The 18,177-nt window shown below is 35.6% G+C and overlaps 1 protein-coding gene across 1 annotated transcript in view; it reads right to left on the reverse strand.

Moving 5' to 3' along the window:
- LOC100607341 (putative uncharacterized protein ENSP00000383407) overlaps nucleotides 1–17,810 on the reverse strand; it is a 67,419-nt gene extending 49,609 nt beyond the window's left edge. The window contains exons 1-2 of the mRNA XM_030805979.1: nucleotides 17,691–17,810; nucleotides 4,270–4,401 (exon numbers count right to left, since the gene is read on the reverse strand). Of these exons, the coding sequence (XP_030661839.1) occupies nucleotides 4,270–4,401; nucleotides 17,691–17,810 (252 nt within the window). The remainder of the gene's footprint in view (nucleotides 1–4,269; nucleotides 4,402–17,690) is intronic.
- Nucleotides 17,811–18,177: the final 367 nt, after the last annotated feature.

The following is an 18,177-nucleotide window of genomic DNA, read 5'->3' on the forward strand; positions in this document are numbered from 1 at the left end:
TACATATGTAACAAATCTGCACGTTGTGCACATGTACCCTAAAACTTAAAGTATAATAATAATAAAATTAAAAAGTAAATAAATAAATAAAGGCTCAAGTTTTCTATCAATTTATGAGATACAAAATGAAGTGGAAAATTGACAATTATTTGCTTACTTCAATCAATGTAGACAGCAAGTCAGATAATTCAGACTTGATCCAGTCAACCCCAAATTGGCAGAGATACAAACATTTTGTGTTCTCTGTCTTAATCTGTTTTGTGTTACTATAACAGAATACCTGAGACTGGGTAATTTATAGCAAACAGGAATTTACTGGCTCACAATTCTGGAAGCTGAGAAGTCCAAGACAGAAGGGCCACATCTCGTGAGGACCTTCTTCCTGTGTCATTCCATGGCAGAAAGCAAAAGGGTAAAAGAGGGCAAAACAAAGAGAACAAGAGAGGGCCAAACTTGGCTTTTATAACAAACCCACTCTCGATAACAAACTCACCCTCATGATAATGACATTAATCCATTTGTAAGGTTAGAGCTGTCATGATCTATTAATCTCTTCTTAAAGGTCCCACCTGTCAATATGATTGCACTGGGGATTAAATTTCCAACACATGAACTTTAGGAGAGACATTCAAACCATAGCATTCTCACTCTTTTTCTAATTCAAATACTTTGTGAGCTTCAGACATAAGGAGATACTAAAATAGATAAAGAATCAAGCAGTTACAGGCTACATTTAAAATAACATTATGGAATGATCAGTCCTTAGGCTAATATGTTAGTTTATTTTTCAGCGCATTTACTTAGCTGCATGCTTGTTCACTCCCGCTAGTTTTTGGCAGTGGTCCTCCAACACTTTATGCCTTTCCTAATATACTGCAAGTGGATCACTTATTATTTCTCTTTTAAACATTTAATAATGTCCCATATCTTAAATCGGTTTCTCTTTGGACGAGCTATCCATTATCAACCTTCCTGAAACTGCAATTAAAATACAAACTAGATATTTATGATGATGTATGATATTCTTTATTTAAAACCCCCAAATAAACCTCTTTCTGTTCAATGCCTCTACCCTATAATTGTACATATGAACTACACTGGATCATCTCTTTTGAGAATATTGATGATCTTATGTTCATCTATGGAATTCCCACTATGTTCAAAGCAGTGATACCCAAAGGGTGAAATTCCTAGTAAGTATGAATAAATAATAAGGGAAGCCAAAAGCCAAGGATTCTTCTCTCATTTTGATTTTCCTTTCTCAATTCATGTGGCAACTGACATTATTTTTATTAAGGGCTATAGTTTCCTCCGTAACAAATAGTTGTATTGTCAGGTTGGTTCCAGAGATTTGGGGAGTAACTCTCTTCTCTGGAAAGGTTACAAATACCCGGATCGAGGACTGGGAGCTTGAGCCATAACTCCATTAGCTTTAGGGGTGATTTCAGAGTATTTCTGAAGAATCAGTCCAAATGGAATAATATTTTTTTTTTGGTACTGTTAAGTGTGGTCCGAAACTTTTTTTCCTTACGTCAAGACGGAGGAAGGAAGTGCCAATACCAGGAGAAAAGGAAAAAAATCTATTCCTCAAAGGCTGAGAAGGAAATTTAGGAAAGCTCCAAACCATTAACTGGGGATACTAAGAAAGCAGGTACTTAAAATATTTTGATTTAATTATTCAAAAAATTGACTTTATTCGTTTAAGCTGTGAAATAATTTTCATTAGGAATATAATAAGTATTAATAATAATTTGATCAGAATGGCATAATTCAAGAGCCAAAAGGTGAAATCGAGGGTTGAACTGACTTTTCAGTATGCCTGTATACATACATACATGTTTGTATGTATACATATGTTTTTAATTAAATGCTGAGAAATTACAGAAAGAGACAGAGCTATAGCAATTTAAATCATGTTTTTATCATTCTCGTCTTCTTTTGCAATACAAATGAAGTTTGAAAAAATTTTAGTAGACTAGTTGGCCATGAAATGGTTCGGTTTTTATGCATATTTACTAAACTCACAAATTTAAGAAAGTATCTTCAGGCTTTTCAACCTATTCAATTTTTCTTTTTAATTATAGGGTGAAAATGCTTACGAACAACTTGCAATGTCAATTGACAGCCTCCATGTGAATGGTTTATATCTCTCACACTAATATGTGAAAATATTATTGCCCCCCTTTTTTTTTTTTGACACGGAGTCTCGCTCTATCGCCCAGGCTGGAGTGCAGTGGCGCAACCTCGCCTCACTGCAAGCTCCGCCTCCTGGGTTCACGCCATTCTCCTGCCTCAGCCTCTCCGAGTAGCTGGGACTACAGGCGCCCGCCACCACGCCCGGCTAATTTTTTGTATTTTTAGTAGAGACGGGGTTTCACCGTGGTCTCGATCTCCTGACCTCGTGATCTGCCTGCCTCGGCCTCCCAAAGTGCTGGGATTTATTGCCCCCTCTTATGCATATCTAGCAACACCAACATCTTAGAGACACTCAAAAAGGTGTAAAGGCAAGGGAAGAGTTTCCACTGCATTAAAAATATTTTTGTATTATTTTTATGTTACTGAGACTTATTATTATAATAACTTGCTTTCTAACATTGCTTTCTAATTGCTCCAAACTTTGAAAAAACCAAAACTTTGAAAGCTATGATGATAAGCCATTTTTAATGTACCCAAAGAACAAAATAGGTATATGTGAAGGTAAGTGCAAAACTTAGAAGTAATTTGTTGTTACCCTTTCTCTAAAGCAAAAAAGATCTGAGTTTGAATCCTGGTGCATCCTCTCTTTGAGTGGGCTAGTTATTTAACCTTTTCAACATTTCTAAATCTCTCTAAAATTGTTGTGAGAATAAACAAAATAATTTCATGTATACATACATTACCTTACAAAAATAAGGCACTGAATAAATGATCATTATTATTTTTTGTGTTATCAGGAAAAGTGTGATTTTAAGGACAGGAAGTGGCATCTAAATCTGTAAGTATATGGATGTTCCTTATCTGTAGTAGACATAGGCTGTTTTATATTGTCCTAAGCCACAACAAAAGTAAAAGAAGTTTATATGTATTAAATTATAGTTGACCCTTTAACAACATGGAGGTTAGGGTTGTTGACACCCCATGTATCCAAAACTTTCATATAACTTTTGACTCCCTAAAAACTTTACTAATAGTCTACTATTGACTGGAAGACTTACTGATAACATAAATAGTCAATCGATACACATGTTGTATGTTATATGTATTATATACTGTATTCTTACATGTAAGCAAGCTAGAGAAAAGAAAATGTTAATAAAAACATGAGCATTTATTACATCTATTATTCATTAAGTGGCAGTGGATCATCATAAAGGTCTTTATTCCTGTCATCTTCACATTGAGTAGGCTGAGGAGGTCGAGGAATAGGAGCAGTTGTGGCGAAAGAAAATCTGCGTATAAGTGGACCTGCACAGCTTGAACCCATGTTGTTCAAGGGTCGACTGTATTTTAAGTACAGATCAATTGCCTAAGAGTTAGAATAGCCAGCACTGTTAAACAGGGACAGGTACAATTTTATATAATGCAGAGAACTCTCTCTCTAGTAATTTTAAAGATAATTCACAAAACAATTTGCATTTGCCTTTTTGTAACACTTACCTTTTAGAAATGATGGTGTGTATCCATAAATTCAAGAAACAGTTTATTACAGTGGTTAGAGCATAAACTTTGAAAGCAGCCAGTGATGTGCCAGAATCAGCACTTGAGATAATTATTAACTAAATATTCAGATACTGCAAACCTGTAGTTAAACTATGAGTAGCTTGAAATTGGCCATGGTGGAGCATTTACACTGTGGAAATTGACAAATGCTATAAATCTAGGTCTCCTCCACAACCACAACCTGATTTGCCAGAAACTACTGATTCAGATATATATCTGTTTAAATGCCAACTTTAACACTTAATAGTTTATATCCTTTAGTATCTTATCTTGCCTTTCTTTCTCGCAACTTCCAAATCTAGAAAATGGTATAATTATTTATAGTCATAAGGTTGCTTTGAGGATTGTGTTAACTTACATAATCATCTAGTGCACATTCAATAAATGGTGGTTCATATTAATAAGCCAAAATCATAAAAAAGACAAGAAAGAGAAAATCAGAAACTAAAGGAAAAGGAATAACTTTCTGAGAACAGTGAATTTTTGCTGTATTAATAGGTATCATTAGGCAAGAGATTCTAGATCTATAATAGAGAAAAAAAAATCCACTCCAGTCAATGCTTCACTCACCACGAAGAGATTGTTTGGTGTTTGTTCACTCTCTCCAAAGGGTGGGATAGGAGAATCAGTTCTACTAGACGTGTTTTCTCGGTTAGCTTGTTGCTCTGGGATAGGCTCATATAAGCTATCCATAGAGCCTTCCTGCAATACAGAGATTTATGAGTCAAGGAATAACAGAATAATAATTTTCCTTGAAAAGGTGCCTAATTTATCCACCCACTTTTATATAGTACTTTATTTAAGTTATCCTGGGCATAGGGATTAAGAGTTTACAGTATGCTAACTTTCAACCGTGAACAATACAGTAAAGCCAGGAATTATTACACAGCCAGGAATCATTATTCCCACCATTATTACAGAGCCAAGAATTTAAACAAGAGTCTAAGTGTTGCAGAGGCAGGCACACAGTGAGGGAATTCCTCAAGAGGTATGTTGAAGACATTAAGTTCAAAAAACTAAATAAATGCCTTTTGAGACACCAATAAACTGTTTTGGTCACAGATTTGAGTTACATGTATATCTCTAATTGGTACCAGCTCCCTTTATAAGAAATACAATCTGCTGGACTTAGCTTTCTCAACTGTAAAGTAGCAGTTTCAAGGGCAGAGGAGGTGAAGCAAGATGGCAGAATAGAAAGCTCCACTGATCGTTTCTCCACAATAAGGACACCAAGTTAACAACTATCTACACAGAAAAACAACACCCTCATAAGAATCAAAATTCAGGTGAGCACTCATAGTACGTGGTTTTAACATCAAATCACTAAAAGAGGCACTGAAGAGATAGAAAAAACAGTCCCAAACCTCTGATGCCACTCCTCCCCTACCATGGCACCGGCGGCCTGGTGTGGAGAGCATCTCTGGGCTCTGGGGGAGGGAGAACACAGCCATTGTGCAGCATGGAACTTAGTGCTGTCCCTTTAGAGAAGAAAGAAAACCCAGACCAAACTCAGCTGATGCCCAGCCATAGATGGAGCATTTAAACCAGCCCTGGCCAGAAGGGAATCTCCGATCCCAATGGTCCAAAGTTGAGTGCCTGCAAACCTTGCCACCCAGGGCTGCAGCACTCTTTGTCTCCAGTAAACTTGAAAGGCAGTCTAGAACACAAGGACTGCAGCTCCTACGGGTGTGCCAGTGTGAACTAAGCCCAGAGACAGTAGACTGAGAGGGCATGTGACACACTGAGACACCGGTTGGGGCAGCCAAGGGAGTGCAGGCATCACCCTGCCCCTAACCCTACACTGCATATCTTGAGGCTCCAAAAGAGACCCCTTCCTTCTGCTTGAGGAGAGAAGGAAGTGTAGGGAGGCCTTTGTCTTGCATCGAGGGTACCAGCTCAGCCATAGCATAATAGGGCACTGGTGAGAGTCATGAGGTACCCCCCTTCCGGGCCCTAGCTCCCAGACGACATTTCTAGGCAACCCTAGGCCAGAAGGAAACCGCTGCCCTGAAGGAAAGGATTCAGTCCTGGCAGTATTCATTACCTGCTAACTGAAGAGCCCTTGGGCCCTGAATAGCCAGCAGTGATACCCAGGTACTACATCAAGGGCCTTGGGAAAGCCTCTGAGACTTAGTGGCTTCAGATGAGAATCAACACATTACCAGCTGTGGTGGCTACAGAGCAAAAGTCCTTCTGTTTGAGAAAAGCAGAGGGAAATGCAAAGGGGACTTTATCTTGCACCTTAGGTACCAGTACAGCCACATGGGGGTAGAGCACTGACTGGGCTCTTGTAGTCTCTTATTTCAAGACTGTATGCTTGGATGGCATTTCTGGACGTGCCCTGGGCCAGAGAGGAGTCCAGTGCCCTGCAGGGTAAGTCCGAGGCCAGGTAGCATTCACAAAAAGCTGACTTAAGAGACCTTGGGCCTTAAGAGAGCATCTGTGCTAGTCTAGCAGTACTCCTTGTACCTAGGGTGGTATGGCTACAGACTGAGGCTCCTCTGTCTTTAAAAACTGGAGAGAAGAGTGGGAAGGATGGTGTGGTTTGAGTGCCAGTTCAGCTGTAATACAATAACACCAGGTAGACTTCTAATGTATTAGACTCTAATCCCTGACTCCTAGACTGCACTTCTTGGACTCACCCTGGGCCTGGGGGCCTTCAGTGCCCTGAAGGGAAGGACTGAAGCATGACTGGATTTGCCACCTGCTGACTGTAGAGCCCAAGCGCTTTGAGTGAACACAGGCAGTAGCCAGAGAGTGGTTACAGCAGGCCTTGGGCAAGACCCAGTGTGGTGCTGCCTTCAGGTCTGACCCAGCGCGGTCATAGTCATGGTAGCCACAGGGGTGCCAGTGTCACTCCACCTCCAGCTTTCAGTAACTCATAACACAGAGAGAGACTCTGTATGTTTGGAAGAAACTAACAAAAGAGAACAAGAGTCACTGACTGGTAATCCAGAGAATTCTCCCATATCTGGTCGAAAACCATCAATGAGGTACTTCGAGTCTGCAAGAACCACAGTGCTAGTGGGCTTGGGATATCCCCTAAAGCAGACACAGCTTAGATTACAAAACACAAGTCCTTTCAAATATCTGGAAAGCCTCCTCAAGAGGGACAGCTACAAATAATCCAAGACAGTGAAGACTAGAATAAATACTTAACTCCTTAATGCCCAGACACTGAAGAACATCTACTAGCATCAACGCCATCCAGAAAAACAGGACCTCACCAAGTAAACTAAATAAGGCACCGGGGACCAATCTTGGAGAAAGAGACATGTGACCTTTCAGATAATTTGAAATAGATGTGTTGAGGAAACTCAAAGAAATTCAAAATAACACAGATAAGGAATTCAGAATTCTATCCAATAAATTAATAAATAAATTGAAATGATTAAAAAGAATCAAGCAGAAATCTTGGAGCTGAAAAATGCAATTGGCACACTGAAGAATGCATCAGAGTCCTTTAATAGCAGAATTTGTAAGCAGAAGAAAGAATTAGTGAGCCTAAAGGCAGGCTATTTTAAAATACACAGTCAGAGGAGACAAAAGAAAAAAGAACAAAAAACAATGTAGCACACCTATAGGATCTAGAAAATTGCCTCTAAAGGGCAAATCTAAGAGTTATTGGCCTTAAAGAGGATGTAGATAAAGAGATAGGGATAGAAAGTTTATTCAAAAGAATAATAACAGAGAACTTCCCAAACCTAGAGAAAGATATTAGTAGCCAAGTACAAGAAGGTTATAGAACACCAAGCAGATTTAACCGTAGGAAGACCACCTCAAGGTATTTAATAATCAAAGTCCCAACTGTCAAGGATAAAGAAAGAATTCTAAAAGCCACAAGAGAAAAGAAACAAATAACATACAATGGAGCTCCTATATGTCTGGCAACAGACTTTTCAGTGGTAACCTTACAGGCCGGGAGAGAGTAGCATGACATATTTAAAGTGCTTAAGGAAAATAATTTTTACCCCAAAATAATATATCTGGTGAAAATATCTTTCAAACATGTAGAAATACTTTCCTAGACAAACAAAACTGAGGGATTTCAACAACGCCAGGTCAGTCCTATAAGAAATGCTAAAGGGAGTACTTCAATCAGAAAGAAAAGGACCATGATGAGCAATAAATAATCACCTGAAGATACAAAACTCACTGGTAATAGGAAGTACAGAGAAATACACAGAATATTATAACACTGTAACTGTGGTGTGTAAAATACTCTTATCTTAAGTAGGAAGATTAAAGAATGAACCAATGAAAGATAATAACTACAACAGCTTTTCAAGACACTGTCAGTACAATAAAACATAAATAGAAGCAATGAAAAGTTAAAAAGCAGGGAGACAAATTTAATGTATAGAGTTTTAATTGGTTTTCTTTTTGCTTGCTTGTTTGTGCAAATAGTGTTAAGTTGTCAGCAGGTTAAAATAATGAGTCATAATATTTGCAAACCTCATGGTAAACTCAAACCAAAAAACATACAATGAATATACAAGAAGTAAAAAGCAAGAAACTAAACCATGTCCCCAGACAAAGTCACCTTCACTAGAGAAAGACAGGAAGGAGAGAAAGAAGGAAGACAAGACCATAAAACAACCAGAAAACAAGTAATAAATGGCAAGAGTAAGTCCTTAATTAACAATAATAACATTGAATGTAAATGGACTAAAATCTCCAATCAAAAGACAGACTGGCTGCATGAATGAAAAAACATAACCCATTAATCTGTTGCCTGCAAGAAACACACTTCAACTATAAAAGCACATATAGACTGGCTGGATGCAGTGGGTCACACCTGTGATCCCAGCACTTTGAAAGGCCAAGGTGGATGGATCACCTGAGGTCAGGAGTTTGAGACCAGTCTGAAAAACCTGGTGAAACCCCATGTCTACTAAAAATACAAAAATTAGCCAGGTGTGATGGCACACACCTGTAATCCCAGCTACTCAGGAGGCTGAGGTAGAAGAATCACTTGAACCCAGGAGGCTGACATTGCAGCGAGCCAAGATCACACCACTACACTCCAGCCTGGGTGACAGAGTGAGACACTGTCTAAAAACATACACATACACACACACACACACACACACACACACAGAGAAAATAAAGGGATGGAAAAAGATATTCTATGCCAATGAAAACCAAAAAAGAACAGAAGTCACTAAACTTATATCAGATAAAATAGATTTCAACACAAAATCTATAAGAAAAGACAAAGAAGGTCACTATTTAATGATAAAGGGATCAATTCAGCAAGATGATATAAACATTTTAAATATATATGCACCCAACACTGGAGTACTCAGGCATATAAAGAAAATATTTTTAGAGATAAAGAGGGATATGACCGAATACAATAATAGCTAGTGACTTTAACATACCATTTTCAGCTTAGGAAAGATCTTCCAGACAGAAAATCAACAAAGAAACATCAGACTGAATCTTCACTATAGAGTAAGTTGATCTAATAGATACTTACAGAACATTTCAGCCAAAAGCTGCAGAATACACATTCTTTTCCATAGAAAATAGATCAGTCTCAAGAATACAACATATGTAAAACAAAAAAGTTTTAAAACATTAAATAAATTGAAATAATATCAAGCATCTTCTCTTACCAAAATGGAATAAAACCAGAAACTAATAAGAGTAGGAATTTTGGAAACTATACAACATGGAGATTAAACAATATTCTCCTGAATGACCAGTGGTCAATGAAGAGATTAAGAAGGAAATTGCAAAATTTCTTGAAAGAAATGATAATAGAAACACAACATACCAAAACCTATAGGATACACCAAAGGCAGTACTAAGAGGGAAGTTTATAGCTATAAATGACTACATCAAAAAAGATGAATAACTGCAAATGAACAACCTAACAACGCATCCTAAGGAACTAGAAAAGTAAGAGCAAACCAAACCCCAAATTAGTAGAAGAAACGAAATAATAAAGGTCAGAGCCAAAATAAATGAAATTGAAGTTTAAAAAAATACAAAAGATTAATGACACAAAAGGTTGTTTTTTTGAAAAGTTAAACAAAATTGACAAACTTTTAGACAGACTAAAAAAAAAAGAGATAAAGCCCAAATAAATAAAATCAGAAAAGAAAAAGTAGACACTACAACTGATACTGCAGAAACTCAAAGCATCATTAGTGGCTACTGTGAGCAACTATATACCAATACATTTAAAAAATCTAGAAGAAATGGATGAATTCCTAGATGCATACAACCTACCAAGATTGAACCAAGAGGAAATCCAAAACCTGAAAAGACCAATAACAAGTTACAAGATCAAAGCCATAAAAAAAGAAATCTCCCACTAAAGTAAAGCCCAGAACCTGAGAGCTTCACTTCTGAATTCTACCAAACCTTGAAAGAAGAATTAATACCAATCTTACTCAAACTATTCCAAAAAGTGGAGGAGAGGGGAATACTTCCAAACTCATTCTATGAGGCCAATATTACTCTGATACCAAAACCAGAAAAAGACACATCAAATAAAAGAAAACTACAGGCCAATATCTCTGATGAATATTGATGCAAAACTCCTCAACAAAATACTACCAAACTAAATTCAGCAACAATATATTAGAAAGATCATTCATCATCCAAGTTCAACATATTCAAATCAATCAATATGATACATCATATCCACAGAATGAAGTTTAAAAACAGTATTATTATATAAATTTATACTAAAAAATCACTTAAAAAAATTTGACATTCCTTCATGATAAAAAAAATACCTAAAAAAACTGGGTCTAGAAGGAACATACATCAATATAATAAAAGCCTTACGCAATAGACCCACAGCTAGTATCATACTGACTGGGGAAAAGATGAAAGCTTTTCCTCTAAGATCTGGAATACAACATGGCTCACCAGTGTTATTCAACATAGTACTGGAAGTCCTAGCTAGAGAAATTAGACAAGGAAAGATACACATGGCATCCAAACTGGAAATGAAGAAGTCAAATTATACCTGTTTGCAGTGATATGATGTGATTTGGAAAACCCTAAAAATTCTACAGGAAAACTATTAGAACTAATAAACAAATTTAGTAACATTGCAGGATAAAATTTCAACATAAAATACCAGTAGCACTTCTATGAGAACAGGCAACAGTATAAAAAAGAAATTAAAAAGTAATCCTATTTACACTAGCCACACATAAAATTAAATCCCAAAGTGAAGGATCTCTATAATAAAAGCTATAAGATATTGATGAAAGAAATTGAGAAGGACATAAAAAACTTGAAAATATTTAATGAAAAATAGTTTATGTTCATAGATGTATTGAAAAATAATATAGGTTTATGGATTAAAAGACAATTTTGTTAAAATGTCCATACTGCTCAAAGCAAACTAAAGATTCAAAGCAACCTCAGTCAAAATACCAGTGACATTCTTCACAGAAATAGAAAAAAAAAATCCTAAAATTTATATGGGACCACAAAAGACACAGAATAGCCAAAGCTATCCTAAGCAAAAAGAACAAAACTGGAGAAATCACATTACCTGACTTCAAATTAGACTATAATTAGAGCTACAGTAACCTAAACAGAATGGTACTGGCATAAATACAGACACATAGACCCAATGTAAAACATACAGAACTCAGAAACAAATCAGCACACTTACAGTGAACTCATTTTTGACAAAGATGTCAAGAACACGCACTGGGGAGAAGACAGTCTCTTCAATAAACAGTGCTGGAAAAACTAAATATTCAAATGCAGAAGAATGAAATTAGGCCCCCATCTATCACCATATATGTAAATAAAATCAAAATGGATTCAAGACTTAAATCTGACCTCAAACTATGAAACTAGAAGAAAACATTAGGGAAAATCTTCAAGACATTGGTCTGGGAAAGGATTTCTTGAGCAATTCCCCACAACTATAGGCAACCAAAGCAAAACTGAACAAATGGTCTCGTATGTTGAAAAGCTTCTGCACAGCAAAAGATATCATCAACAAAGTGAAGAAACAACCCACAGAATGGGAGAAAACATTTGCACAATATCCATCTGATGTGCGATTAATAACCAGAACATATATGGAACTCAAACAACTCTATAGGAAAAAGTCTAATAATCTGAACAAAAAATGGGCAAAAGAATTTGAACCGACATTTCCAAAAGAGGACATACAAATGGCAACAGGCATGTGAAAAAGTGCTCAACATCATTGATCATCAGAGAAATGCAAATCCAAACTACAACAGATGTTAGCTCACCCTAGTTAAAAATGCCTTATATCCAAAAGACAGGTACTAGTAAATGCTGGTGAAGATGTGGAGAAAAAGGTACCCTATTTCACTGTTGGCGGGAATATAAATTAGTACAACCACTATGGAGAACAGTTTGGAGGTTCCCCAAAAAACAAAAAATTGAGCTAACATATGCTCCAACAATCTCACTCCCAATTTGTTGCAGTACTGTTACAATAGCTAAGATTTGGACACAACCTAAGGGTCTATCAACAGATGAATGGATTAAGAAAATATGGTACATATACACAATAGAGTATGGTTCAGCCATCAAAAAAGAATGAAATCCAGTCATTTGCAACAATATAAATAGAACCGGAGATGATTATGTTAAGTGAAATAATTCATTCACTGAAAGACAAACATCACATGTTCTCACTTATCTGTGGAATCTAAAAATCAAAACAATTGAACTTCTGTACATTGAGATTAGAAGGATGGTTACCAGAGGCTAGGAAGAGTAACGGCGTTCTGGGAGGAAGCTGGGGATGGTTAACGGGTACAAAGCAATAGAAAGAATGAATATGAGCTACTATTTGATAGCACAATAGGGTGACTGTTGTCAATAATAATCGTACATTTTAAAATAATTTAAAGGGTGTAACTGGAATGTTTTTAACTCAAAGGATAAATGCTTGTGGGGATGGATACCCCATTCTCCATGATGTGCTTATTTCACATTGCATGTCTGTATCAAATCATCTCACGTACTCCATAAATATATATACCTACTATGTACCTACAAAAATTTTAAAAATTTGAAAGACTGAAAAAGCGTCAAGGGCAAATGATACACATTGCAACACACACATACACACACACACACACACACACACGCAGCAAGAAGCTATAAGGATAAAGTAAATTCAAGGCATGTTTTGAAATAGCAAAAACATTTTACAAGTACAGTCAAGGAATTAATATTAATGTTTAGAACACTGATAATAAAAATATTATTTATTCATTTTTATCCTTGTATGAAAAAATCAATTTAAAATGCATGAGTTTGGATTTAAAATCATTGTGTAATGTATTATAACTTCTTTGTATTTGGGAAGAAAATTTATTAATCAAATTGACTTTTTAAAAAAGATATAATTAGTCTAGTTATGACATCATCTAGAAGCAGTCTTAAAGGAGAGAGGTAGACAGTATGCACTTAATATGTTGAAAAGTTCTAGGTATATTAACATATAAGTAAAGTGAAGATTGGATGCCTTGTCTACCTTTAGAACATTTGGCCAATATGATTTGCTGTTTCCTCTTTTAAGTAACACGTTCCAAACACATTACAAACTACTGGGAAAATTATTAAGAACTAAGTAAGTCATGAGTGCTCTAAAATACGTAAACATGTAGGGAAACCTAACAGAAATACAAAGTAGTGAGTGATACTAAAGTTTTAGACATATTAAGCTCCCATCCCAAAACAGACAGCATTGGACAGATCTTAAACCCTGAGGGGTAGCACGCAATAGATGTCCTCTACATAAGGCAAACTCCATGATGGAAATACAGGGCCTGTGGTAGCAACCACCGCTATAAAAGGGGGCTGAAAAAAGCTTCTGCCAACCGCTGCTAGAGCTCTTGCTAACAAGAAGATATGGGCCAGAAAAGCAAAATTTAACAACACGGCCAGCAAAACAGAATATGAAACAAGCTACCAATAGTTCAGTGTCTAGATTAGTAATAGTCCATATATCTGCTGGAATAAGATCTCTGGACCAGCATTGTAATCCCTGGTTTTTAATTGGGGCATCAGGAAGACATGAGATTTTTTGCCTCACTAGTAGATAAAGCAAGGTGAAGAAGCCAGGAAAGAAAGAAAGAGAGAGAGAGAGACAGAGAAAGAGAGAAAGAGAAAGAGTTGTCATTCTAAATTAGCCAAAGCACATGAAGAGATCAAATGCTGAGAAAGAGAGCCAACTGAATTGACAATCAGAAAATGAAACCATTTCATTCCAGATGAAATTAAAATCATAAAATAGATGGAGAGATAATTTAAGAAAGAATATATGTAATCTTCAAAGAGCTAAATAAAAAAGTAATATTCGATGAAAAAGAAATAATTTATGATGAAACCACAATAGGAGCAAAGAACAATTACAAAGTCTTGGAAATGAATAATATAATCACAGAAATTTATATGAATTAATCAAAAATTGAACTCTAGGCCTTTCGTAAGAGAGAATTAGAAAATGCTGAGTTCACTTAGGGTGCAGCATAGAAGGATAAATAGAAAACATGATACACACAGGTAAAAGTTTGGAAGATATATTAAAAGATGACAAAATACTACTAATAGGAATTCTAGAAAAAGAAAATGATGGAATTTTCCTATTAATGCAAGAAAACAACAGATCAATTTTAGGTATTAACATAGTTTTTTAAATCCTAAATAAAATATCAACAAAATCAAATAGTACATATAAAACTACATTATGACCAACTAGTGTTTAATATAGAAATGTAAGAATGCTTCAATATTTAAATATAAATTAAAATATTTAAAAGGAAGTTAATCTCAATAAATATTTAAGGCATTTGAAAATTTTTAACGTTTACCCACGTCAAAATCTTAGCAAATTGGGAGAAGGCAGGACTTCCTTAACCTGATTAGAGTTATTTTAAAAAAATTTCCTCATGAAGACTGAATTATAAATAATTATATGAGCATTAGAAATAAGAGTAGGATGGCTGCTATCATAGCATTTCTACTTGTCAATATTATGGAAGATAAAGAACTTAAGAATAACCTAAATGCTAAGAAAAGGAATAATTTATAGATTATTTGCACAGCAAATCTGAGAAAACCACAAAGTATCTCTGAGAAGAATTCTTCAAGATCAGGAAAATTATTTGTTTGGATATCAATATGTCAATAATGTATCTCTAAATCAGCATCAACAAACTTGGAGAAAAATTCACAATGGCATCTAAAATTCTTAGATGCCTAACAATAAATTTCACAAAAGGTAAGCAAGATAACATAGGGAAAATTGTAGAATATTACTGAAGGCTATGAAAGAATTGAATAAAGAGTTATCTATGTTTGTGGATGAAAAGACCTAACACCATAACGAAGTCAATTTCCCCTAAAAATGGTGTAAAATTCAAGTTCATTTCAATCAAAATCCCATCAAAGGTATTCACATAATTTGACAATACGAACCTAAGTTTATATAGAAAAAAGACGAGGTCCAAACTTTGAAGAAGGACAAATGGGGAGCGGCGTATTCTTCTGAGTAAGACTCACTTGGCAGTAGAATTATTAATATTTTAATAAGTACTTAAAAGAACAAGTAAAAGGAAAAGGATAGAAATGAACCAATGGGATAGAATAAAGAATCCAAATAAAGACAGAGGCAGCATTTCAAATTACTGAAGAAACTGTGCAGGAATAATTGATCTGTAACCTCATAGGTTACAAAGACATGTTAAATGCAATAACTATATGATGAGCTCAACAAGAAAAATCACTGTGCCTCAAATAAGCAAGTTTTCTAAAAGCCTCATCACCACGTAAAACTCTAAGAAAAATTGTGGAGTCAGAGTGGCATATATAAAAGGATATTTCTGCCTCCCTGTTGAAAGATAGACCCCATTTCAAGTTTATGGATCCAAAATAATAGCAATCACCTTTAATGGATTATTTATAGTATCCTTGGTTCAGAATGGGTAGTTCATTAAGTTTCTGCCTTTATATTTCTCTTAAAAACCCCATTTACTAAAAGATTTACAATTTTCCCCTGCACTTAAATAAAAGATGTTTAACTCTTTCATTCTTTCGTTAGTGGTGATATTTATGTGACACATAATGTTTAAAATCACCTGCTTCCCAGAGATTTAAAGGTCAGTGTTTTTACATATACCTTCATTTTTTTAAAATTCAAGAATCTTTCCATTAAACCAGTGGTTTTTATTCTCTTTTCTTAAATGCAGTGTCCCACATGTTCACATTCCTACAGCCATGGATAAAATATGTTTTGGATTTTGCATAAATTCCTGACAAGAGTTGTACCCCCACCCCTTTTTCAAAGGTTGTAACAGCACAGTAGGGTGTCACAACACTCTGGTTGAGAACCTACACTAAATTATTTTATGTATTTATTCCACAAGAAGGAATAAAAAACACCTAAGATAATGTTTATTTTTTAAGTACCTCATACACATTTTCTTATTAAAGCAATTGAATTTGATAACATAAACTTTGCAATGATTCAACAAAAACCTGGGGTTCTTGATGGTTCCGTCTAATGAAATATGTTTCTGAGCAAGTAACTGCTTAAGGACAACTTTAACAGACAGAAAAGAGTTACAGTCATACTGAGTCCATGAGTCAGGACTTTGAGGCAATCCTTTTTAAGTATGTGCTCCCTTCCCTATATCACAGAGGAAGACAATCAAGCTCATTATATGGTTATATGTCTTTAGCAGCAGCATTACAAACGTATGTCACGCCACGCTGAACCATGCTATGTTATAGAAACATTAGCATACTGATTATATTACCATTCAAAATGATTTCAGAAAGCAATCGTCTTTGGTGCCACACTGCCTATTTCCATGGGAAGTATATTCATACAAACCACATAGAGCTCTTTTAGATCAACTAGAAAAGTATGCACAATACCACTTAAATCACCTGAAATGGGATTTCTGCCGTCAGATTTATACGGCACAAAGCAAAGTTGAGAGCTGGCAGTTATTTTGTAAATTGGCTATATAGGCAACAAGAACTCGATGATTCAGCCTCCCACAACTCACAATTGCATTTTATTTTTCAAGATGCTCTAAGATTAAATCCCTTATCTTGGCTTAAAATGCCTCCTGTTTAGGTATTACAGTGTATGTCAGCACCATCTCTACTGCTTATGTTAATCTTATGTGCAATTAGGAAAGAAAACAAACATCAGAACTAGGCCATTTTATTTTCCCAAATGAGGGGGATCGCCCAGCGACATCTTGAAAAACCAATGAATAGACAAAATGCCCTGCTGTAAACACAGATAGAAATGAATAAAATTATTTTTGAAATCCATTTTTAAGCATTGGCAGATGGTCACAATTGCAGGTTAGAGTTATAAAGTATTTTCAGATCCATGACTACCTGATAACTTTCACTGATCCACTTCAGTCTAAGGAAAAAAAAGTAATAATGTGAAAACGAATTTGAGAGGTGCTTATACCCTTGAGTAAGCACATCTCCAGGAGTGGATTAATCTATTGTACCTTGCATTTACAGTGTGGTGCAACTCAGAAAACTACCTCCATGGAAGTTTAACCAAGCCAGCACTGAAAGGAATTCATTACTCAAGGAACAAAGAAGAAATTTTGATTCCTGGGGTGTCTCAAAGCAAAGCAGGCAAAACAAAGCCTGCGTATTTTGCAAAATTTTGTCTCATAACAAATAGAAGAAAATTATTTCTCAAAAATACTGTTCCCAGAACATTATACTTAAAAATTCAACATCAAAATGATAAATAACTAGTAATTGTTGCAGAACTTTTTTTAATACTTGCCTTTGAATAGAGTTGGCTTAAGGGCTTTAATGAAAGCATCCTTTCTCACTGTTCTTTGTGATGTGAACTTTCTGAGATGCTAACTGTATTAATACCATCACATAAGAAGTTTAGAATATATCCTAATTTCATTCCTTTTGACACAGTAAAATTAAAATGAGAAATAAATGCTGCAAATAAAGGAACTTACCAGCGAAATGCAGAAAAGATTCATTTTGACCAGCTTCACTCTCTTGTTGCCCTGCTTTGAGAAATACGATCGCCTGTTGTAGCTCTCTCTTGCCTTCACAGCTGTTTGGCCAGTTCTCATGGGAGATTATTACAAAGTAAAATCCCTGCCATAATCCAGGGGATTCAGAGACCATTATCAAATAATATAGGCCTTTATTGAACAAACAATTTCCTAAATTAATGAAGAACCCTGACGCATAACATGAGAGAACAAGACTTACCATGATCTGTGTAAACAGATTTCAAAGGTGGCAATGATAGTCTTAAAACCTGCAGTGAAAATGCATTGAGAACAACTACAGGCAAACCTGGAGAAAATATTATTCTTCAGGTTAAAAGTAACATCTTCCTCTTAAAGGTGGTAGGTCAAGGGTCCATCTCATATTTCTTCCCATCTCCAATTCCTATTTTCTCTTTCAACAATTAACAAAACGTTTGATTCCCTA

Source organism: Nomascus leucogenys, chromosome 25 (genome assembly GCF_006542625.1).
Source record: "Nomascus leucogenys isolate Asia chromosome 25, Asia_NLE_v1, whole genome shotgun sequence".
NCBI lineage: Eukaryota > Metazoa > Chordata > Mammalia > Primates > Hylobatidae > Nomascus > Nomascus leucogenys.